We start from the raw sequence: 24,564 nt of genomic DNA, 5'->3' as shown, positions 1-24,564 counted from the left end.
TCGAGGTGGGAGGATCACTTGAGCCCTTGAGCCCAGGAGTTTAAGACCAACCTGTGCAACATAGTGAGAACCTGTCTCAAAAAGGAAGGAAGGAAGGAAGGAAGGAAGGAAGGAAGGAAGGAAGGAAGGAAGGAAGGAAGGAAGGAAAAATTAAAATGCCAGGTGGCTCTGTACAAGTATGCAAGTATAGTAGAAGTGATGGTGCTTTAAACATGAGACTACTCCTTCCTTTTCCTTTCCTGGGAATATGGAGAACAGCCTAACAACTCACCTTCTATAAAATCCCTGAAATCCTGGGTATCATATAAAACATGCACTTTCAAAAGAAAAATCTTATTTATATAAATTGATGGGGCGCAAGTGTAATTTTGTTGCAGGGATACATTGCGTAGTGGTAAAGGAAGAGTTCCTAGTGTAGTTATCACTGGAATAATGTACACTGTATCCATTAAGTAATCTCTCATTATCTACTTCCTCCCCATCCCTGACACCCTTCTGAGTCTCCATGGTCTATCATTCCACATTCTATGTCTATTTTTAAAAGGACAGCTGATGTGGCAAGAAAGCAAGAGAAATTAATTGTTGGAGTTGGAATCGATAGAGCAAAGTCCACCTTGAAGTGGTGGCCGTGTGGGAGCATCTCTCGATCTTGGGGCCTGGGCCCTTGGCACTCATGACCAGTTATTGCCAGATTGGGGCATGTGATGAGTTCAGGTCGGCAAGTAGAGAGAATCAGATCGGATCTATCTTATAAAGCCGGGGGACCCAAGAACCTGTACTGCAATGGAACAATGTAGGCAAACATCTCTCAATGGGCCTTGGCTCTGTCCAGAGGAGAAAGAAATGTTTAAGTTTTCCCCGAATCATTGCCATTTGTAGCAGGCTAGCCCGCTTATGGATGTGGAGCCTAATTCATGTTTCCCTGTGTGGTCTGAAAAATCCAAATGGAATATATTCTTTTAAAGGGATTGACAGGTATCTGACCTAAACAAATACACACAGAGGGGGTGCACCCTTCACCCAGGCTGCACAAAATTCCCACAAATAGTGTTCTAAGGAAAGTGACCTCAAAATAAAAATTACTCACAAGAACAAAGGGCGTTGTAAGTCAGAAATGATATATCCTCATTTACATATATATATATAAATGCTGAAATAAAGCACATGGGTAAATAACAGAAATATTTCCCAAATACTAATCAGCATTGAATACAAATCAGATAAAACTTGCATAAGTGAATGATACTTTAATGAATGATATCAATCCCATGGAATTAATATTTAGTGGGAGGGATTAATAGTTGTAGACTAACTGCAGATTGAGATATAATTAGCAAGCCAGCATACAGATCTGAAGAAGTTGACTAGTATGAAACGCAGACCATATAGATGGAACACAGGAAAGAGGTGTTTCAATACACAGAGGATAGAGTGAAAACATCTACCACACAGCTGCTTAGAATTCTGATAAGAGATTGTAGAGAATGGGAGAAATTAAAGACATCTATTTTCTGATCCAGGAAACCCAGTGAATCTAAAGAAATATAAATAAAAATATATTCACACTCAGCCATATTATAGAGACTGCAGAACACCAAAGGCAAAATAAAGATGTTCATATCAACCAGACAGAGAAGACATTACCCTCAGAATAACAGTGAGTAGGCTGACAACAGACATCTGCTCAACAGAAAACACAGCACAGGAGGAGAATATTTTTAAATAAGAGAGAAACAGGTGTTAATCTGATTTATGTATCCAAGAAAATTGTCCTTCAGGAATGAGCCTAAAGAAGGATACTTTATGCAATGGAGAGCTGACCACCAAAAAATATTTACTAGAAGAACTTTAAAATGGAGTCCAAAGGATGAAATTTAGGAAGAAGGAAAATGATCCCAGAAGCATAGTCAAAGAATCAAGAAGTGGATAAAACTTACTGTTTACTAAGCTGTAGACCAGTGACACTCTGCTGGTGGCAACATTGCCTGCCTTCCCCTAGGAGACCTTTGCATGGGGTTTGTTACCTGGGTATATTGTGTAATGCTGAGGTTTGGGGTAAGCATGATCACATCACTCAGGTACAGAACACAGTACACAAGAACATAGTTTTTTAACCCTTGCCCACCTCCCTCACCCCTCTCATAGTCCTCAGCGTCTATTGTTCCCATCTTTGTGTACATGAGTGTTCAATGTTTAGCTTCCACTTATGAATGAAAACATGTGGTATTTGACTTTCTGTTCCTGCATTAATTCACCTAAGGTAGTGGCACCCAACTGCATCCATGTTGCTACAAAGGACATGATTTCATTATATTTTTATGACTATGTAGTATTCCATGGTGTATATGTACCACATTTTCTTTATCCAACCCACCATTGATGGGCACCTAAGTTGATTCCATGTCTTTGCTGTTGTGAATAGTGCTGCAATGAACATAGGACTGCCTGTGTCATCTTGGGAGAATGGTTTATTTTCCTTTGGGTACATACCCAGGAATGGGATTGCTGGGTAAAATTGTAGCTCTGATTTAAGTTCTTTGAGGAATCTCCAACTACTTTCTGCAGGGGCTGAACTAATTTACATTCCTCCAACAGTGTGTTAGTGCTCCCTTTTCTCTGTAGCCTCACCAGCATCTGTTATTTTGTGACCTTTTAATGACAGCCATTCTGACTGGTGTGAGATGATATCTCATTGTGATTATGATTTGCATTTCTCTGATGATCAGTGGTGTTGAGCATGTTATCATATGCTTGTTGTTCGCTTGTATGTCTAATTTTGAGAAGTATCTGTTCATGTCTCTTGCCCACTTTTTAATAGAGTTATTTGGTTTTTGCTTGTTGATTTGTTTAAATTCCATATAGATGGGGGACCTTTGTTGGATGCATAATTTGAAAATATTTTCTCCCATTCTGTAGATTGTCTGTTTACTCTGTTGATAGATACTTTTACTGTGCAGAAGTTCTTTAAATATTTTTAGAAAACAGGTACTGGGAACCAGCTCAGCTTTAGGCCAAATCATCCAGTTGGTGAACACTTCAAAGGTACCCCAGCTGGCCAGAACTGCCCACTACCAAGCACTACTCAGCCATGGGCAATTTTTCCTGCCTTTCCTGTAATGAAGGTCAGAATGCTTGGAAGTGATATTCCCTCCCTACTGCCCTCTGTGCCCTTAGGGCAATAGGCCTATCAGAAATAGATAGTACTTTCAACTATGCAAACAGATCAGCCCTTCTGTATGTATCTTTGCTTTCCTTGTGTCTAGCTTTAAAAACAATTCTTATTTATGTTACTTTCAAATTCTGTGTGCTTTTTAAAAAGATAGCTCCATATTTTTGTTTTAGGCAGCTTGAAACAAATGAAATATAATAAAATTAATTTCAAGTAAGTCGCTATTCTTATTAATTCTTCTTGATGTGCCAGGAGCTAAACCTCCCCACCTGGTAACACTGTGGCACTGTTGATAACTATGATTTAGGGACCTGGAGGGACACAAGCCCCACCCCTGTGGAGAGGCTGGGTTGTGCAGGGAGCCAGCAGGTGGCCGGATGCTCACCTTCCTTTCTCCTGTGGGGCAGAACTGCCCCGAGCACCTTTACCTCCACTAGCTGTGGTTTTGCTGCATCACACACACAAATGTCAGGAGTGGGTAGGTTGAAAAAGAAGATGGTTTTTGACAAGGCTGCTGCTGTGGGCTGGACAAGAGAAGCAGCTGAGGACTACACTGTGCTGTAAGCTCAGCTTCCCAGCTCGGGGTAACCCCCAACTGGTAGCAGAGTTCATGTCTGGGTTCCCAGTGGCCTCCAGGAAGCCAAGAAAATCAGCTCATCTTGCTTCTGGGTAACATCAAGGGATAACAGATATAATTTAACGGTCGGGTCTCAGGGACCGTTGCGCTGTATGTCTGAGTGCAGAGTCCCTTTCTGCATGAGTGAGCACTGCTGTGTCTTCTCCACCAGCGCTTAAAACGCCATGGAAAGGGATTTCATTAACCGGAGAAACCGCAGTGGGTGTCCTGTTCTAATTTCAGCCTACTTTTGAGGAGGCTTAGCTTCAAGAAGAGGTTCAGGGCCAGCGATGGGAGCCTACAGTGCCTGTCCACTCCTGGCTCAGGCTGTGGCCCAGCACTTTCTGGGTAATTGGCAGCTGATGTGCAGAAGGAGCTTTAACGAGACAGGCAGGCCCTGACTTCAGACACTGTCCAGACAGGCATCCATGTGGGTCACTTTACAGTTGGGGGTGCGAGCGCTGCTGCTGGAGCTGAGCCAGCTGCGGGCAAAAGCAGACTGACGGGCACCTTGGTCATCTCCACTTCCTGCTTAGAGTGTGCATGGTCACTGCCGTCTCAAATAAAGAATGCCAAATGGGAGCAGTGTAGTTCTGTTTGCCCCTGCCCCGTGTGTGTGTGTGTGTGTGTGTGTGTGTCTGTGTGTGTGGGGGGGTGCATCTGAGTGTGGATGTGTACGTATGAGACTCTGTGTGTGTGAGAAGGTGTGTGGGTGTGTGATGTGTGTGTGTGTGAGAGTGTGTGCAAGTTGTGTGTGTGTGAGTGCGGGTGCATCTGAGAGTGTGGATATATGCATATGAGTGTGTGTGAGTGAGACGATGTGTGGGTGTGTGGTGTGTGTGGATGTGTGGGTGGAGTGTGTGAGTGTGGGCAGATGTGAGAGAAAGCATGTGTGTGTGTGGGTGTGGGGTGTGAGAGGGTGTGTGTGGTGTGTGTGGATGTGTGGGTGGAGTGAGTGTGGGTGGGTGTGAAAGCATGTGTGTATGGGTGTGTGGTGTGAAAGGGTGTGTGGGTGTGGGCTGGGTGTGGATGTGTGGATGTGAGTTTGTGAATGTGGGTGTGTGTGAGAATGTGGGTGTGAGAGGATGTGGGGTGTGTGTGTGTGAGTATGGATGTGTGGATGTGAGTCTGAGTGTGTGTGGGAGTTGTATGTGTGCATGTGTGTGTGAGTGTGGGTGTATGTGTGTGAGAATGTGAGCGTAGGTGCATGTGTGTGCATGAGTGTGTGGGGGTTTATATGAGTGTGTGAGAGGTGTGGGTGCATTTATGAGTGTGTGTGTCAGTGTGGGCATATTTGTATGTGGGTGCATGTGTGTGTGTGAGCAAGAGAGTAGGTGTGGATGTGAGTGGGTGTGTGTGAGAGTGAGTGTGTGAGTGTGCAAGTGAGAGTGTGGGTGGGTGCGAGCATGAAGCAGGCATAGTGATTTCATTGCATTAAATTTCCCCCCATTTGCCACAGACCCCACCACTCCCTATTACACACCTAGTCCACAGCCTCATTTTCTTACTTGACTGGTCCCTGAAGTAATTTGAATTTGTCATCCCTGAGAGAACTAATCCCCATGTCACACCTGTCCTTTAAAAGTCTATTCTTAGGAAGACATAATTATAGTTATTTATATATTAAGTGAAAATTAAACTCTGTTTTTTCTCCCAAGGATTACTTAGCTTTAATCCTTTAATTCTAAAACAAAAGGGTTTTGATCTTCCAATGTTTTTAAAGAAGAGAATTTCTTTCAAAATTTGTCAGAGAACCTTCCTCTCTTCCCAAACAGGTGGTCAGATGCATTGACATTCCTTTCCTTCTCTTACGGGCTTGATTTAGGAATCTATAAATGAGCCGATTATTTACTAAATAATTCTACAAACATTTCAGCATCGCCCATGCTCCCCAGGTGGGAAGTGAGAGGCCGCTCCCTGCACTGGCCCTGGTGGTCCGGATGCCCCTAAGGCCCCTTGGCTCCTTGCAGAGGCCGGGGTGCAGGCGACAGCACGTTCGGCTGCATCCTTTCTGAGTGTGTATCAGTTAGGCAGGCTGGCAGATTCCAGATTGCCCATCCGGTCTGGACCATCAGCAAAGAAGGTGGTGTTCCTCATTCTCCTCCTAGCTGTTCTGCTGTTTACAACCAGATAAATACATAGTATAAACACTGCCACTAATTTTTCCCCACGTAATTGACCTACCAAGTTCCTGTTGATCTGTATTAATCTGAGGGAATTATTCAGGAGAGAATTTAAAAGAAGTTAGTAGACAAGGGTCTTGCCTGAAGCTAAAACCATAAAGAAGGAAAAATTGTCTGTGGGACCTGAGAAGAAAGCTGTATTGCCTCAGATTGTCAGGCTCTTTTATTCTTAATGTGACGTGTGGTACGTGGAGTTGTCTTCTTCCCAAGACTCAGAAACTGACAGCCTCTGAGAACAGTTCTTAATTAAATCCCTTTGTGTGCAAATCTGTTCTCTGACAGAGAGTGGAAAGACAAAGAGAACAGAAAAAAATTCTTTTCTGAATGGCACAGGCAGCAGCGTCTCTGTCCTTAGTTTCCGTTGCTATAATACTTGTGTTGGAGGCTGGCAGGTCGCTTGTGGATCAACTTCACTTGATGTTAGAATTAGCTCTCTTTTTGAGGGAGAAAGTATAGAGGGGCAGGGAGCTGAGTGGGAGCCTTTCTGTGCCTGCCTGGATTGATGAAGGGACATCACGAGGCAGGGCACCTGCCAGCCCTCAGGGGGTCGGGGACTCAGACTGCTGGGCCCTTGCCTCTCTAGCAGGCAAGGGCCCTTCTGCTTGTCAAGTTTGGAGGGAGAACTTGGCCATGTCCCGTGCTAGTTTGATAAGACAGTTTCAGGGAAGAAACCTGAAGAAGGATGAGGTTTAGCTGCAGGTGACTGCTGAAAGGCAGACATCATGTTCCAGGTTTCTTACAGGTCGCGAGGGTGGCTGACAGGTGCAGGCAGGAATCCACTTGCGCTCCAGGATTCCTGTGGATTCTGAGTACTTATTGATGAAGATTTTCTATCAGTGGCCCTGTAGTATGACCAGACTTGAGTTCAGGCAGCGGTCTGACTTGACAAGCCACCAGACCTGTGGGTGTGTTTTCACTCCATCAAAAGCGGAATTTAAAGGAATCACTTCAGCATTTTCCTCCAGCTCTGAAATCACACAGTTCCAGGTTATCAGAAGCTAGGAAGACTTCATCGTTTAAATAGAAGGGACTTCGTGACTTGCCTCTATGTGCACCCAAAGGGTGTGAGCTGGAAACAGGTTTTCATAAACCGGGCAGCTAGACAAGGCACTTTCGCCATCTGGTGACAGAACTGTGGCAATGATTTTGGGAGGCTACTTTCTCGTTCATGCCTCTGGCCACTGACTTCCTAATCTGAGGTCATCCAAATAATCATGTAACAAGGTCAAAATGAATACAGCAAAAGTCGGATGAGACAGGGAGGTCCTCTTAGTTTGAAACATCGCTTTTCCTTCCAGGGCTCCCAACATTTGCTGATGGCTGAAAACAGCTGTTCTTATCAACCTAAAGTTTCTAAGTCTCTTTTGGGATATCCCAGCCTTTTGGACAATTAGGAATCTGATTACTTCTGGGTGGTTACTCAGAAGTGATCAGATTCCTAATTGTCCAAAAGGCTGGGATATCCCAAAAGATTTTCAGGAGTTATCTCCCAAACCTAGGGCCATGTTCTGAGTGCCCCCTCCGCCAGCTGCAGGCTGACTCAAGCCAGGGTGGTGGCATCTGACCTCGGCTTCACTCTCGTTCCATCCTCCTGCCTCGGGTCCTTCTTTCCAGACCAGAAGATGCTTCTCCTTCCTTAGTTATACATTCTTCATTCTTCCCACTCTGTGATTGAATCTCCAGGCTTTGGCTTTCAGTCTGTAAAAATCCAGCTCAAGAAGTACTGATAACGGCCACTTTCTTCCTGAAAAGCCTGGCCCTCATGATTCTTTAAAAGCCCAGTAATTGGCTGGGTGCAGTGGCTCACGCCTGTAATCCCAGCACTTTGGGAGGCCGGGGCGGGTGGATCACGAGGTCAAGAGATCGAGACCATCCTGGTCAACATGGTGGAAACCCCGTCCCTACTAAAAATACAAAAAATTAGCTGGGCACAGTGATGCATGCCTATAATCCCAGCTACTTAGGAGGCTGGGGCAGGAGAATTGCCTGAACCCAGGAGGCGGAGGTTGCGGTGAGCCGAGATCACACCATTGCACTCCAGCCTGGCGAAACTCCGTCTCAAAAAAAAAGCCCAGTAATTGTGTAGTTACTTGTTCTAGTTACTTGTGTCTGCTCTCTAGAAAACCAAGACTTAGCCTCTTTGCATAAATGCAATGGTGGAAGGACCAAAGAGAAACACTGGTGAGAAAGAAATATACACGCATCACTTCAAAATACTGTCCTTCTCTCTTTGCTATGACTACTAGCACATTTGGCCCTCCACATTCACAGATACCACATATGCAGGATCACCTGGAAGGGACCTGAATGTCCTTGAATTTTAGTATCCGAGGAGTTTCCCAGAATCAGTCCCCCACGGACACCAGTGAATGACTGTAATTCGCCCTTGTGGAATGTCCATCATGAGCCACTCACCACTCTGAGTACTTTGCCAACAGTAATTTAACCATCCTCATTTTGCAGATAAAAAGACTGAGGCACAGTTTCAGATCACTTGCTGAAGGTCCCACGGTTAATCAGGGGCAGCACTGGGCTTGACCCAGAGAGTCTAATTGTCCTCTCCTGTCGTGCACATTTACACTGCACTAGACACTGATTTTGCACTCCTGTGACCAGGCAGTGACTGTGAGGATTGGTGCCCTACTGGGTTCCACAGGTACCTTCCTCCTTCCCCTTTTTAACATGAGAACGCAGAAGCTCAGGAAGGTAAAGGGAATGACTGGAGATAGCGCAGTCCAGCTCTAGAGCTGCGTTTCCTCCTGAGAATCATGTACTCTCCACATAGGGCTGTCATTCCTCCTGTTTCCTTGGCCACCCTTCCTACCCTTGCTCTGGAAACCTCCTGTCCTGGTGGCCAAGAGACCTCCCCATCCGCACTGTGTCCAGCTTTGTGTTTTCCCTTAGGCTTGGCTGGAAGAGACTGAAGCCGGAGCCACTGCATGGCCTCCTCCCTGGGGAAGCCTCATGCGGTTTCAGTGGGAGAAGGGAACATGGGATGCCTCCTGTGTGTCTCCTCCTGGAACTGTGATGTCAGGTGGTCAGGAGCTCGCTTGTGGCTACAGGACAGGCTCAGGAGTGAGGTCCAGGACTGAGCTTCCCACCTCTCATGGCCTACCTGGGTCTCTGGGAGAACCCTCATGCTTATTCCTTTACAGTTAAGGTGCCTGGCAGCCGCTCCCAGAGGCCCTGACAGAACTTTAAATTGTGTTAGCCATTCCACTTCCTGTCTGCTTTCTCGTGGAAGAGCTGCAGCCCAGTAAAGCATCACTAACATCCTCCATCAGATGGCTACTGGTTGGGAGTGATCAGTGAGATCTGGAAGATTTCTTGGCATTTTTCAGGTACTTCATAAATGTCCTTTGATGTGAAACGAATTGATATCTCAGAATTTTTTTTAAATTTATGTTTTAAATGTATCAAATATGCCTAAATAATATGTAGATTCTGTCCAGGCACCACGGATGCCACTTTTTTGTCACATTCATTTCTAACCTTTTTATTTTTATTTATTTATCTATTTATTTATTTTGAGACGGAGTTTCGCTCTTGTTACCCAGGCTGGAGTGCAGTGGCGCGATCTCGGCTCACCACAACCTCCGCCTCCTGGGTTCAAGCAATTCTCCTGCCTCAGCCTCCCGAGTAGCTGGGACTACAGGCGCGCGCCACCATGCCCAGCTAATTTTTTGTATTTTTAGTAGAGACGGTGTTTCACCATGTTGACCAGGATGATCTCGATCTCTTGATCTCGTGATCCACCCGCCTCAGCTTCCCAAAGTGCTGGGATTACAGGTGTGAGCCACCGCGCCCGGCCACCTTTTTATTTTTTGAGACGAAGTCTTGCTCTGTCGCCCAGGCTGGAGTGCAGTGGCACGATCCCGGCTCACTGCAACCTCTGCCTCCTGGGTTCAAGCGATTCTTCTGCCTCAGCCTCCCAAGTAGCTGGGAATACAGATGCACCACCATGCCTGGCTAATTTTTGTGTTTTTAGTAGAGAGAGGGTGTAACCCTCTTTTTTAATGAAATGAAAGTGTACAGATGGAAACAAACTTGCCCTCCCATTCATCCCATCCCCTCCCCTTTCCTTTCTCTTCCAGAAGGAGCATTGCAGTGAAGTTGCTACATACACTCCGGCACTGATTTTCTTATTTTATTCATGAGCCTGTATCTGTAAGCAACACCTATTTTGACATGTGTTTTCAAAGATTGACATTGATAGGACTGATGTAATACCAGATATATCTTTTGCAACTTTTTTTTCCTGTTTATGTTTTTGAGATTTCTCTGTGTTGTCACAGGCATATTTGTTCATTAATTTATAACTGCTGTCCAATATTCCATCTGATTAACACCACAATGTGTTTATCCACTCTCTTCATGGTCAATTGTTTTTAACTTTTTTCTATTGCAAACTGTCAGGGCTTTAGGTCTTTGATAGACAGCACATAAATAGCATGCATTATTTCACTTTGAAGTCAGTCACCAACTGAGAAGTGACACAGAGACCGAAATCAACATCCTGGGCTGGGAAGTACAGCCAGATGGACCACATGTTGCTGGTAGACCAGGGGCATTTCTGAACCTCCGCAGTCTGAGCAACTCAGAGCCCACCTGTCGGGGACCTCCAAGGTTTCTGAAAGGAGGGCACAAATGCGCTCATCCTGCAGACCAACCGACACCACAGAGCTAATCAGAGGGGCTGAGCGGAGCTGGCTGCAGTGTTTCTTTGTATGCCTCCTCCCAGAGGGACATAACTGAACACTGGAAGAGAAGCAAGAATTTCTCTCACTCCTGACCCTCCATCTTAACCTCCTATATATCCTGAAGCAAAGTCCTTTTGCCCGTTTGCACGCTAGCAAATGTAAGAACTCTGGTTCCCCTTCTCTTTGCCAAGACCTGATGTTACCAGACATTCTTTTCATGCAACTCAAATGTGCATGAAATACTTTCATTTGGTTTGCATTTTTCTGATTTTTAATGAGATGAAATTTTTTTTTATACATAAGTTGATCATTCAGATTTTCTTCTTTTGCCACTTAATAGAGCATTCACGGTTGAGGACATTGAGACATAGCAATGTTAAGTGCTTGCCCAACCTTACACCAATAAATACGTTAGAGTTTGCATCCATGTCTGTTAGCTGCACTGTCTTTGGCCCTTGTAATAGACAGGGTATGAGCTCAGCAGGCAGGTATGTATAGGTGCTGGACCCAGAAGCTTGAGAAAGAAATATTGCATGTTGGTTATTGTAGATCCAAGTTGGTCTTGTCTTATGGTGCAAGGACCCTGAACACAGGGTATTCATCACCTCTTTCCACATTCCCCAGGGTATACAGGCTGTAATCCTAATGCCTTCCCTCTCCACCTGCCCAGTATGATCCATGGTTGCACTTCTTCATCGAAGTTCAGTTTGGCCAGTCTAGAATGTGCAGCAACCTTTGGCCACATCTCCATCCTCATCCCCTTGTCTACATGCTCCTCTTCTCTTTTCTACCTGTCCCAATCTTTCCCACTTGACTTATCATATTCCAGATTCTTCACTGCCAAATCATTCCAACCCGAAGTGACAGCATTGCCTTTAAAACTCTCAATACGCACATAGCTCAGTTAGCACCCAACATTTTCAGCCATTTTGTTAGTTTCTCTTCCGTATATTTACATCTCATCTCCCTAAGCAGACTGAGCATTTGAGGTGAGCGGCTTGTGTATTTCTTCATATCTCTCCTTGAGAACAGAAAATATGGTGCTGTAGTAAGCCTATGGCATTGGTCAAGAGTAGGATGGCTGGGTGGTTGATGTGATTTGAGGGGCCGGTTCTTAGTATCACTGCCCCAGGTCCCATGTGTATGTAATTTCTAATCAGCAAGATGGATGTGTATCTCTCATATTTGAATTTGAAAATTTTTGTCAATTGTGTAAGTATGAATCTTCAATTATTCATTATGTATTTTTAGCTGTTTAAAGAAGACATCGACAGAGGGAGTAGAGCAGAGAGCTAGACATATGGAGTAGGTGGAGTGTGACGTGCAGCTGTATGTGCCCTGGGTTCGGAACTGGAATCAGGACTTTGACGTTCTGCTTTCTGACCTCAGGCTTTGCATTTACTCAGTTTCCTCACACACTACTGGCCGCTTCTTTAAAGTCACTACTTTAGCATCTATACCTTCTATTCCTTCTGTGTATTACATGTGTAATTCAAATCAGGATCCCTCTCAATAGAGAGGTTTACCTTTATTCCCCCTTCTTAAGGTTTGGGTGTCTTATCCATGAGTAGCTCTTTGTGAAGTGTGGAGCAATTGTCCCTCTAGCAAAGTTGTTGTTTTCATAAAATGTTGTGTAAGTTCATTTTAGATCTTGTGTCTTTCCAACCATTTCTTTCTTGACTCAGTCAGTGTTTCTTGAGCTCGTTCGGCTCTGGCTCTTTGTACTGGCCCAGCTATTGTAGCCATCGTAGATGTGAGTGAGAGATGGCTCTGGCCTTTGAGTTGCACTGAGTCTAGGTGGCCACACTTTCTGCACACATGGGGGTTAGGGACCTCAGTGATAGAGCATCTGTGTCCAAAAGGCCTGGCAGGCTCCAGGGGGTCCAGAAACTTAAAGAATTTCAAGGAAGGGGAGGATTCGGAAAGGCAGATAGAAAGGAAGGGGCAGATAGTATTTCAATATTTCTTTGGTTTCGTGTTAGTCTTATTTAGTGTCATTGCAGAATCCAATAATCTTAGAGTTAGAAAATATCAGTGCAACATCTCTACTAATGGAAGAAATAGCAAAATGGGAAGAAGAATTTACTTTATGCTGAATAGTTGTAGTTGAGAAAGTTCTATGCTGAAGTTTATTAGCTCATACTTCTCTTTCTTCTTTGTGTTTAAATTAACTCCATCTATGAAACCATTACAGTTTCTTGGAAAATAGTTCTGGGATTTTCATGTCTCCCATTTGTCTGTTAGTGAGTGGGCATGTGCATTCAGCCTGGAATTACTTTCTAGCCACCGAGAGCTAGTGCACTTTGCAGCAGTAGGATTTCCTGGCATCTATTCCAGCAGCTCACAGTCAGAAGTTCCAGATTAGACATGTCATGGTGGTCCTTATGCAGGTGACAGGATTATGAACACAGGCATCTCTTACTTCTCACAGAAACATGTATTTAAACTGGATTTGAGAAAAATATGTTGGCATTCCCGGGTAGGTAGGCATCCTGGTAGATGGTGAGGGTTGCTGCTATTGCAGACAGAATAGAGTAGGAGGAGTGTCTGAAAAATACCTCCTGCCCTCCATAGTGGAAAAAGATTTGAAACGTTAAAATCAAGCTGCTTTCTGTAATATTTCAGAGCTTGGTCATTCTCGTGGTATAATGATTATAAAAAACAGTTATGAAATCAAACAAGGCAAAGCTTCTTACAGATAGATACCTAATTGGACTTAAGTTTACTAATGTAAAATATATGCAATGCAATATAAAGCTACTTAAATGCTACTCACATAGGACTGTTAGTCCCAACTCTCTACCGCCTGCCATCATATAGAGCTTTAGTTTATGTTTGTCACTTGATTTAAGCAGTATCCAGTTTTATCGGCCTCATTTTTCATTTCAGAATTGTTTCATGTGTAAACGCTATTATCCACTCCTTGTTATTTAGAAATAGATTCAATATTTATTTTACAGTCCTTGCTGCCTATGTACATATGATATAGATGTGTCTATAATTAGTGAGCATTATAAAGGTTTAACTAATTATGAATAATTTTACTTTGTCATCAAGTTAATATCTTTACAAAGCCTCTGCTATGCATTTAGTTATGACTAGCCTCTGCTAGTCATAGTTGTTAAATTGAAAAAGTATTCCCAAACATATCTATTCTTCATTGTTTTGCTTCAGGTTTGAGTATGTATGTCCTAGATCCTGTTTAACTGCTGTCTGTAAGACAGAGGAACTGTGGTAACTGTGAAAGCAATGTGGATGAGTGAGAATGATTAGTGCATCAGCTTAGAGACCCTGTTTATTGGGGTCAGGTCCAATGCGCACACTTCTGCTAATTTTCCTTACCATCCCCTGTATTCTGTATTCTCACCTTCCTGAAAAATGGTTTAAGTGGTATTCATCTCTCTGGCCTCAGGACTGGAATGAATAAATGAACACATAGAGAATGTCTTCATTCTCATGTCCATTCCTAAGAAACCATGTTCTTTGGATCCAACGCATTTTTTTGACTACTCCTGACACACAGTAGGGGGATTGAGAATGAATTCTTTTCTCAAATGCCCAACTGTTTCTCCAGGCTATGCATCTCAATTCTATCCATGCAAAACTTGGAATTATAACTGGAAGATTGTGAAGAATGGTATTTCTGTCATAAGATATTCTGTATAAAATGTAGGTGGTGATTTGCTAGTAAGAAGTACTGGCGCCTTAAACTTAGGTTATCCCTAGTTACGTTTCTTCTGGGGAAATGATAACTTTGGAAGAGGAGAAAAGTTTGTTTCATCTGATTGGGAAAAAATGTGCATGGAAGTTCTTGCTGCTGGTTGCAGAGTAAGAGATGTGCTGGGAATCTTACCTTTAGTTTCCATGTGAGATAAGGAGCACAGCCTGGAAAAATGCCCACAAGGCTTGAGTTGGCAGATGGGGAACCATCAGCTTGGTGGGTGCTCAGACCTGGTGCTTAGAGTCAGAGCGGCAGCTTGGTGTCTGACCAGGTCAAGGGACAGGCAAATCTTGAACCTCACTCCCAGACATTTAGGTCAGCTTCCTGGACCTGCTGAACACGCCAGTGGGGCTTCAGCCATAGGTTAGTGAAATGAGCCTAAAAGAGGGTCACTGTGACCCAGAATGCCAGATTGGCCCTGATGACTGAAGATTCAAGCCTCATGTCAAAGCTGGAGCCCATGGCTAGAGACGTGGCTGCAGCTTCCATCTGCTCCTTGGCAGACTCTCTGCCTCTCAGGAGGTGGAAGGCACTAACTAGCACATTGTCCCGGAGGACTCTCAGCAGGGAGCTGCTTTTTTGAGTGTACAGTGGTCATCCTGGGGCACTGAGCAGAGCCCTGTGTTGGAATGAGAGTGCCTAGGCAGTGTACGGACTGAAGCCGTGGGAAGAGCCGGACTGAGTCCAGCTGGGTCTCTGTCAGACATCCCTGGAGGACTTGAGGTATGGAGTTCAGTGGTGGCTTTTCTTCCCTGATGTAGTGAGGCTGCGTCTTCCTTGGCTGGCTGCTGAGTTTATGTGGGCACTGGGTTTTGTATTTGTTTTGTTTTGCTATTTTAACAACGTTCCCTACCCTACATGAGGGCTATGGAAGGCCTAGGTTTGAGCTCAAGTGATGTCTTAATGGAAGGCAAGTGCCCAGCTGATTCCTGTTGATATCAAAGATGGCTCCCCAGAGGAGGCCACGTTTGAGCTGGATCCATGACAGGTAGGAGTTTATTCAATGTGAGCCTTTCCAGGGAGACAGGACAGCATTGAGGGGCATAGGCCACTGCTTCACCAAGCAAGGAGCATGGCAGGGTAGGCTCCAGGGGTTGCTAAGCTGAAAAGGATGGGGCATCATTTTCATCTGTTGAGTCTGGGCACACCTGCTTAGTTAGGTGAAGCCTGATCAGTGATCAGGGCCTAACACTGGGGAGTGGCCCAGTGGCCCAGCAGGTGCTTTGAGACTGTGAGGCAAGAAGGTTTTACTGGAAGGTGGGTTCATGTGTTGGGACTGGGGCTACCTCAGGGCTAGGACACCCGGCCTGCAGGAGATGGGAACATAAACCAGAGGAAGGCAGGGTTCTATTATGTGACCTGGATCATGGGCGTGGTCCTGGAACCTGCTTATCAGATGAGAAGCTGACTTCTACCTACCCAGGGCCTGTGACTAGCTTGAGGGCTTTTGCCCAGGCAGGACTAGCAGGACACCTGGCTGACATCTGAGGGGCTGGCACAGCTTTGCCACTTGCTGTTACCAGCCTCACTTCCTCTGGGAATTGAGGCAGGCCTGAACCTGGGATGAGAGTGCATAGGAGCCCAGCATGGGTGCTGGTGAAGGCAGATGTAGGCAGCAGAAGGCGAGGCCTGATCGGTGATCCTCATTCTAAGCACCGACTCTCATTTTTTTAGAAGTGAACAAATCTCTAAACACAATCATGCATCACTAAACGACAGGGAAACATTCTGGGAAATACATCCTTAGGTGATTTTATCATTGTGTGAACATCGTAAAATGGACTTACACAAACCCAGATGGTACAGCCTATTACACACCTAGGCTATATGCTATAGCCGATTGCTCCCAAGCTACAAACCTGCATGTTACATTACTGTCCCGAATACTGTAGGCAGTGTCACACATGGTATTTTTGTATCTGAACATAGAAAAGATATGTAAACATATGGTATTGTAATCCATGGGACCAGGTCATATATGCAGTCCCCTTGTGACCCAGTTATGGGGCACATGACTGTAGTTGAATCAAGATTTCTAGATATTTAATGACAATATAACCAACAATCAAATTTTTTAGAAAGCTACGAAACCTTTGAGAAAATAGCATGCCGGCCTGTGTGCATGCCTTTGAGCAGTAATCTGTGGCACGGATTCAGTCAAATTTCAGCTCCAGTGGCAGTAAGAAGTGTTTTGTTTCCAGGCCAGTGATCTCTGCCCCATTTGCCAAGGTGTGCGCCTGCATGCAGAAAGCTGCTGGGAGAGGCTGATTCAGGGCCTGCTGCTTAAGGACCTGGCGCCTTTTTGACTTTGCATTTGGACATCTATCTCTGGTCTTGCTGTATTCCAAGGCCCTCCCTGGCGATATGACATAGGGCATGCTCTCAACTTCTTTTAAATTCCCAAATGGAAATGGTGCTTTTCACTCCCTCCCTGGTATATGCCCAGGCAAGGAGTGGTTGCCACGTTGTGCTGTTCCGTGAGGACAGACCTTGCTATCTGACCCTCTTGCTCCTATCTTAATCTCTATAGGGGATGGTGTTCCTTCTCCTGGGGCAGGCTGTTCTGGCTCTCCATCATGTAATCCACACCACCTGGGCTTCAGGGCTTATGCTCTGAGTCCTTCCAGCTGAAGTCTTCTGACATGCAACAAACCATGTCCTTGCAACTCAAGGTCTTGGCTTTTAAAACTCAGAATCTGACCGGGTACAGTGACTCATGCCTATAATCCCAGCACTTTGAGAGGCCGCGGTGGGTGGATCATGAAGTCAAAAAATAGCTACCATCCTGGTCAACATGATGAAACCCCATCTCTACTAAAAATACAAAAATTAGCCAGGCATGGTAGCACATACCTGTAGTCCCAGCTACTCGGGAGGCTGAGGCAGTAGAATTGCTGGAACCCAGGAGGCAGAGGTTGTAGTGAGCCCAGATCATGCCACTGCACTCCAGCCTGGTGACAGATCCAGACTCCATCTCAAAAAACAAAAAGAAAGGAAAACCTCAGAATCCTTCCCTCATTCTGCTTCCTACATGATATCCCCGTTGAGACAAAAATGCCACAGACTGAATGGGGGAATTGGTAGGAGATAGAAAGAAATGAGACCCACAACAATGACAGCAACCACAAAGAGAAACACTGGTTATGGCAGCAAAAAAACAAAAGAAACAAACAGACAAAGAAAAAAACCCTAATTGTGCCAACGACAACAGCAAAACGCATGTCAAAAACAGGGCTTTATATTGTTTCAAGACTGATTGCAACTTGTAAAGCTACATTGCAAACCAGTTAGTGTTTTGTCTCAGGCTACTCTAACATTTGTCAGTTTTTAGAATTTTTTGGCCAAGTGTACATACACACATCCCTTAGTCCTCACTCCCAGGCAAGTTGACTGTGGTCTAGTTCCTCCGAAAGAGACATGGTTAAACCCAAATTGAGCTTTTGCTTCTCATGATAGCCAGTCCACTCCATGGAGATTTCAGTTTTTGGTGTTTGCATTGTGTAGATAAAGGAAGCATCTGTGAGAGTTGTTCATGTTCTGCAAGTGGTGTTTGTATCATGGCACACAAGTCAACTGGGGGTCTCCCTGCCCCTGGGAAAGGAGTTTGATATGACCCATTTCCACGACTAACTTCCCATGGTCTTTCTAGTGGGTATCCCCGCTTCCCAGTTTTGCATCTGATGGTTAGGTCAGCATATGCTCTTCCTGCTTTGTCTTGGGTCAACCCAGATCAAAAATCACTCCATTGGTGATAACCAGGGGATAAATCCCCACATGCTGTGTGAGTGACTGTGGAAGGCTCCACTGGCCATGTACAGCCTTCCCGGGAATGGCTGGTATGCTTGATTTGGATGGCTCAAAGAGGCAGTTTGGACCCATGACTGGAAGGTACAGATAGGCAAATGGAAGCTGGGTCTCTAACAGAGCATCGTGATGATGGATAGAGGGTGAAATGACTGGGAGAGGCCCCAGAGGATATTGGAATCACCATGCATGGACTTATAGTCAGGAGCCCTCAGTGGAAAGGGACCTCGTCCTCGCAGGGCAAACCTGCCCGTGACACTTTGCCTAACACCTCTGAGTTTCAGTTTCTTGCCAGTACAAAGGGTCAATAATTTGAGTAGGTGTATTTTAGTGCTGCTGTAAAAGTTCAGTGAGGAAATATTCATACAGTCCCTAGCCCGCAGCCTGGCTTTAATGCTACTCTGTTTCTCCTCCTTCATGCCTTTCCCCTTTCCTACTGCAGTGTCTTTGTAACTGGAAACACTGGTAGTGTTCCACGTGAGGCTGGGGGGCGACTTGACAGGGCTATAGAAAAGGGATTCACCTACATGGTGAGCGGATGGGCAAGAATTCAGCAGCAAGTTTTTATTTGTTTAATTTTTAAATAGATGAAAATGTTTCTTCAAAAAAAAGTTTATTAAAAAACCTAATATGCAGACCACGAATTAAACAGTGGCTCTGGCTGGACAGGAGAGGGAACGTCACAGCCCTGTGGCCCGTCCTGTGCATTCGCACATAAGGCAACTCACTCAATATCCAGTGTGCCTGTGTGCACACCCTGAAAACCACTGGCTTGGATTATTTTTTTTTACATTCCTAAAACACTTAGGTTTCTTTGCAGAAAGTTTAGGGGAAGAAAAATATGGCCCTGTAGGGCCAGGTGTGGTGGCTCACACCTGTAATCCCAACACTTTGGTGCTGAGGTGGGCAGATCACTTGAGGTCAGGAGTTTGAGACCAGCCTGGCCAACATGGTGAAACCCTGTCTCTACAAAAAATACAAACATTAACCGGGCATGGTGGCAGGTGCCTGTAATCCCAGCTATTCAGGAGGCTGAGGCAGGAGAATCGCTTGAACTTGGGAGGTGGAGGTTGCAGCGCTCCGAGATCACACCACTACACTCCAACCTGGGCAACAGAGCGAGACTCTGTTTCAAAAAAACATACATGACCCTGTAGGATAAAGATGACAGTAGTCATGACACTGACTGTGGACTTGTGTTTCAGGTGTCTCCATGTGAGAGGTGTCGCTGTGAAGCCAATGGGGAGGTGCTGTGCACGGTGTCAGCGTGTCCCCAGACGGAGTGTGTGGACCCTGTGTACGAGCCTGATCAGTGCTGTCCCATCTGCAAAAATGGTATGTGAGATGCCCATTGGTGACGGAGTGTACCTTGCACCCTGATGCACAGCCCTTGCGCTACTTCACACGCGGGTATGAGTTTCAACCCACATATCTATACACATGCATACCCACGTGTGTCATCTTTAGGCCACAGTGGTTCTGTAGCAAGGCCTCTCTCCCTCTTACTGGCATCAGCACCATGTATATGGATGTTAAGAAGTTCTTTGGGGAGAAATTTAATTTCCACCTTTGAGGAGAGTCACTTATTTTAATTTAACTTTGTTTGTTCTTGCAAAGCCGTTTCTATCTTTCCAAGACAAATTAAACACACTGGTTGGGCTCATTTACTTTTCATTACTAAGTGAATTAAACTTGGAACATAATTGAATATTTTTCATAAGCAAATTAGGCGGGAAGGGAGCCCCTTCCTAGTCCCAGGGAGAGCGCCGCCTTGCCTGCTTTATGGAAACAAAGTGGCAGGATGCCCTTGATCCTAATTTGTCAAGGGAGAGTGTTTCCTCATCCTGACAAACAATGATTTTTCTGCACCTGAGGTACTGAGAGCATTACACTTTAAGAGGGTTTTTGACAAGAGTGCATTTCCAGGCTGGCTGGGCCTGAGAACTATGGCTTGGAGGGCAGTTTGGCAAGAGGCTGAGCGGAGCTTGGGAAACAGTGGATGGAGGGAACACAGCTGGTGTCTGCAAGGATCCGAGTGTCCTCCCTGGCAGGAGCGACTGGGCTTTCTGGATGTTGCCTAGGGCGTGCTGTGAGGACCACTGGTTGGGAGCATTCGGGACTAACTTGTGATGCTGTCGGCCATTCACATGGGTTGCTGGACTAAGGCTTGATAGCTGTGGGTGTAGGTTTGGTAAGTGGCAGGCACATGTGGGTGGATGGTGGTACAGGGGTGGTCATGGTGCTCAGACAATTCTCAGAGTTCGCATCACGACAGTCAAAACTGTGTGAACTGTGAGGTTCCATGGGTACCTCCAACCAGGTACCTGTTTGCATATCCAAATTTTACTACAACACATTGTAAAACTCTTGAAGTAAATAATTGGAAGAGGGAATGAGGTTGCTGTTGAAGGATAGTCCTGAAAGAACAAGATGACTGTGTTAGGAATGTCATAATTATTGTAGCATAGAACGTCCAGTCCTCCGGATGCAAGTGGACAGTGTTAAAGATGTCACAGAGTGTACTTTATATGGGGTTGGCTGATCTCTTGTGCACATTAATTATGAAGAAATCATGAGGTGGGATTCCATTAGATAAGAACGAGGAGGCCTTTTAGCATGGAGTGTGTTTTTTAAAAAAATGATGTCGAGACAGCAGTGAGATGGAGAGAAATCAATACAGTTTATTCTGCTGGTGTTAATCACCACTAATTTACACTAATAAACGGGGAGGAAGACTCTGGGGTTGGGGAAGGAGAGGCAGGTGGAGAGTTTGGCAGAGTCTCGGGGGTGTGGCTTTCGGCACACCTGCTGAGGAGCCCTAGTGAGCGCCTCCCGTCAGCTGGGTGACCTGAGGGATGGCGCTCATGTCATGTGCCCTGCATGGCATGGGTACTGGACAACAACTCTCACTGCATCAGGTAGGTTAGGGAATGGCTTAAATATGGGTTGCTCAAATATTTGACATCTTAACCATCTAAGATATTCCATGTTTTTCCTGTCAATTTTGATTACAGACTAAGTCTTGGCATTAGACAGTCAGGGAATCCTGGCTTGGGTGCTAACAATAGGTGAGAAGAAAGGATTTCAACCCCCGGATTTTTTTTTTCCTGCTTTTAGAGAAATTTCAGACCTACCGAAATGTTGAAATAACTCTCCAGTGAACAATTGTATACTCTTAGCTCCAGGTACCTGTTGTTAACGTGTTGCTGTATTTACTTCCTCTCTTTCTTTGGCCCTCTGTCTTTGGTCCTCTCTTGCCCCATCTCTGTATGTACATAACCCAACACCATCGATGTATTTACTTATTCGTTCTTTCCCATAAGACACACAGCACAAATTCTACTGATACTACCACCAATGTGAAACCTACTGAATATTGTTCAAGATTGAACAATATTTTCAATTGTTTTTGCCCTAAGGATTTATCCTATTTAGAGCACAGAGAACTACACTAAGCAGTTGTTTGAATGAATACTTAAAAGTGTGCAGATATGTTAAATTTACAAAGATGTAATTTATTTCTATGTTCAATTTTATCATTTAAGATATGGTTATATTTTCTGAGTAAATAATGTCCAAAAAGTAAATGCTGTATAAATATATACTCAGAGATTCAAAGTTTGTTTTAATATAGCATTGATGGTTTTGGGAGATGCTTGTTGTCCTGATGGTAAACTTCAAAATGTTGATCCTTTACCTCTATATTTTGAGAGGCAATTTGGGATGGAATAAGGCAAGATTTTTGTGGTGGCCCATTAGAGATTTTTAGAAGGGAGATGAATATGTTTTTTAAAGCTAGATTTATGTTACAGAAAGAATTCTATTATAATGCTTGATCCAATTATATCAAAACATCAACTTATTTTAGGGAGTATAACTGGGAATAAATTTAAATGTGTCTAATCATGCACATACAATTACATTTCTTTTATTCACCAGATAGAACTTGGCTTTCAGCTGTCTCTAGTTATAGGGTATTCTGACCTTGACAGGGAAAATGGGGTTTGAAATTCTTGATAAAAGAGAGATGCTTGAAAAATAAAAACAGTTTCTACAAGAAACAAATGCTCTATAATAAATGACCAAGATTAATGAATAATTTACAGTACTCCAACCCTGCCTCCCCACATAAACAATGTTCTTGCAAAAAAATTATATGTTTGATATATAACAGATTAGAAGACATCCAAAATGAATGCTTTATATGAAATTAAAAGCTTGGATAGACTTAGCTTGGATGAAATGTGAAGGTTTTAACTCTTGATCTCCATAGACCAGCCTTTACTCCTCACTCTGGCATGTCTTGACCTGTAGCATTAAATAGCTCTTTCTCCGACAGAAGGGAAATTACAGTTCAGTTGCTAGCTGCCAAAGTCACTTGCATCAAAGGAGCAGAAGTTGGAAACCAAGAATGCCTTGAATATAAATAAATGATCACAAACCAAATGTACTTTAATATATTCAATTTGTTGACTTGTGTAGATCAATCTCCCAGTGTTTTTCTTTTGATAAAATGGATGTTGCATGGCATTATTTGTTTTTAAAATATTCCCCCTACAATAACACAAATAGTGAGTATTATCTGACTTTCAAGAATTCAGCTTTTCTCTGGTGATAGGTGCACAGCATCCATTCTGATCAAGCCCCTTAGTTTCAGACATGCTTGTCTGCGTTAAGTAGGCACTAGGTTCCCATTAGGGATCAGAAGACCTCCATTCTGCAGGTGCACATGTCATCTTACTTTATGGATCCAAAGAAGAAAACTGAAAAAAGTAGGACATCAGTGTTGAAATATAAGGACTTTGTCAGAATTAGCTGTACTTTTCAAAGGTGGAATATGGTATCCAAGGGAGGATGTGATGTATGCCAAAAGCACAAAGCCAGTGGATATAAAGGTTATATATCTCCCTGAAGTATAACTGCTACCTGATGATTATTATTTGCAGCTTTACTTTCACAGGAAAGTAAATACATCTATTTTTTTGGAGGAAAATGAAAAACTTTTATGACACTTTAAAGATAAACACTGAGACTTCAAATTATTAAACATACTTTCATGGGAAAATATGTAAGAAGCACTGACTGAGAATTAGGCAGAGTTTTGTTTGTTTTCCTGTGTATTTCAGAAAGTAGGATAAGATGGTAGTAAATTTCATGCAGTGAGTTAGACAAGACTGAATAGGGTGTGTGTGTGTTTGTGTGTGGACATATCAAGATCCTCTCACAAAGAAAAGTCTGCTGCTATATGGTCTCACTATTGAATCCTTCCAACATTTCTACCAAAGAAATAACACAAATTTTATGGAAACACTCTGTGATTATTTACAGATTACATGATTGTGCCCAGAAAAAATAAAGGAATTTACAAATATCAAAATGAAGAGTTGATTTTAACAAGGATATTTAGCAAGATTTATGTTTGAAAATCAGCTCTATTTCTATATACCAGAAACAAATAGAAGTGAATTAAAAACTAGAGTTTCAAATAACATCATACAAATCAAATACTTGGAAGTAAATCTAACAAAATTGTGAAAAGTCTCCATATTTAAAAAACATAAATCTTTACTGAGAGAAATTAGAGAAGACCTAAGTAAAAGGAGGGCTATATCATGATCATGATTGAAAGACTCAGTAACATAAAAAGATGAGTCTGCTTCAAAGTAATCTATTGATTCAGTACAAAATTCTAGCCAAAAATTTGATGGTTTTCTGTAGCAATTATCAAACTGATTCTAAAATCCAGATGGTATACAAGAGCTAAAAGCTGGCTTGAGAAATACCCAAGAGGAACAACAAAGCTGGAAAACGTACAAATATTAAGACTTACTCAAAGACATAGTAATTAGCTCATTGTCGTTTGGTCACAAAGAAAAGTGACCAATGGAACAGAACAGAGTAAGAAAAGGCCTGTGAATGTAAGACCGCTGGCTGTGTACTAAACTGACATCACAGGACAGTTGGAAAAGGAGTAATCTTTCCAATAAATGGTGCTAGACCAACTGAATAGCAGTAAGGAAATAAAAGGTATCATGATTCCTACCTCACATTCGACAAAAATCATTTCCAAACAGATTGCAGATTTAAATATGAAAGTTAAAACAATAATGCTTTTACAGGAAAATATAGAACAACAGCTTTATCACTTTGGGCATGCAAAGGTTAAAAGAACACTAAAAGCACTAAACATAAGGAAATAATTTATAAATTGAACTTTTTAAAATTCAGATTCTTTGTTTGCCGAACAACACTATTAAACAAGCACAATATAGCTCAAGTTTTGAGAAAGTAATTGCAATATGTATAATTACCTAATATCTATTTAAATAATTCCAGCACATCCAAATAAAGCAGGGAGATACAAAAGAGAG

General features: G+C 43.6%; 1 protein-coding gene across 3 annotated transcripts in view; it reads left to right on the top strand.

Moving 5' to 3' along the window:
• The window catches only part of VWC2 (von Willebrand factor C domain containing 2), a 140,070-nt gene that overhangs the window by 8,435 nt on the left and 107,071 nt on the right, over positions 1-24,564 (top strand). For all 3 annotated transcript variants that reach the window (XR_001108386.3, XR_001108389.3, XM_064366683.1), the window contains exon 2: positions 19,399-19,528. Coding sequence is in view for 1 of the 3 variants with exons in the window: in XM_064366683.1 (XP_064222753.1) it covers positions 19,399-19,528 (130 nt within the window). In the remaining 2 variants the exon portion in view is untranslated. The remainder of the gene's footprint in view (positions 1-19,398; positions 19,529-24,564) is intronic.

This window comes from Aotus nancymaae, unplaced genomic scaffold (genome assembly GCF_030222135.1).
Source record: "Aotus nancymaae isolate 86718 unplaced genomic scaffold, 86718_ANA_hifiasm-v0.15.2.pri h1tg000065l, whole genome shotgun sequence".
Lineage (NCBI taxonomy): Eukaryota > Metazoa > Chordata > Mammalia > Primates > Aotidae > Aotus > Aotus nancymaae.
Note: the sequence above shows the minus strand (reverse complement) of the source record. Positions and strands in the feature narration are given on the sequence as shown.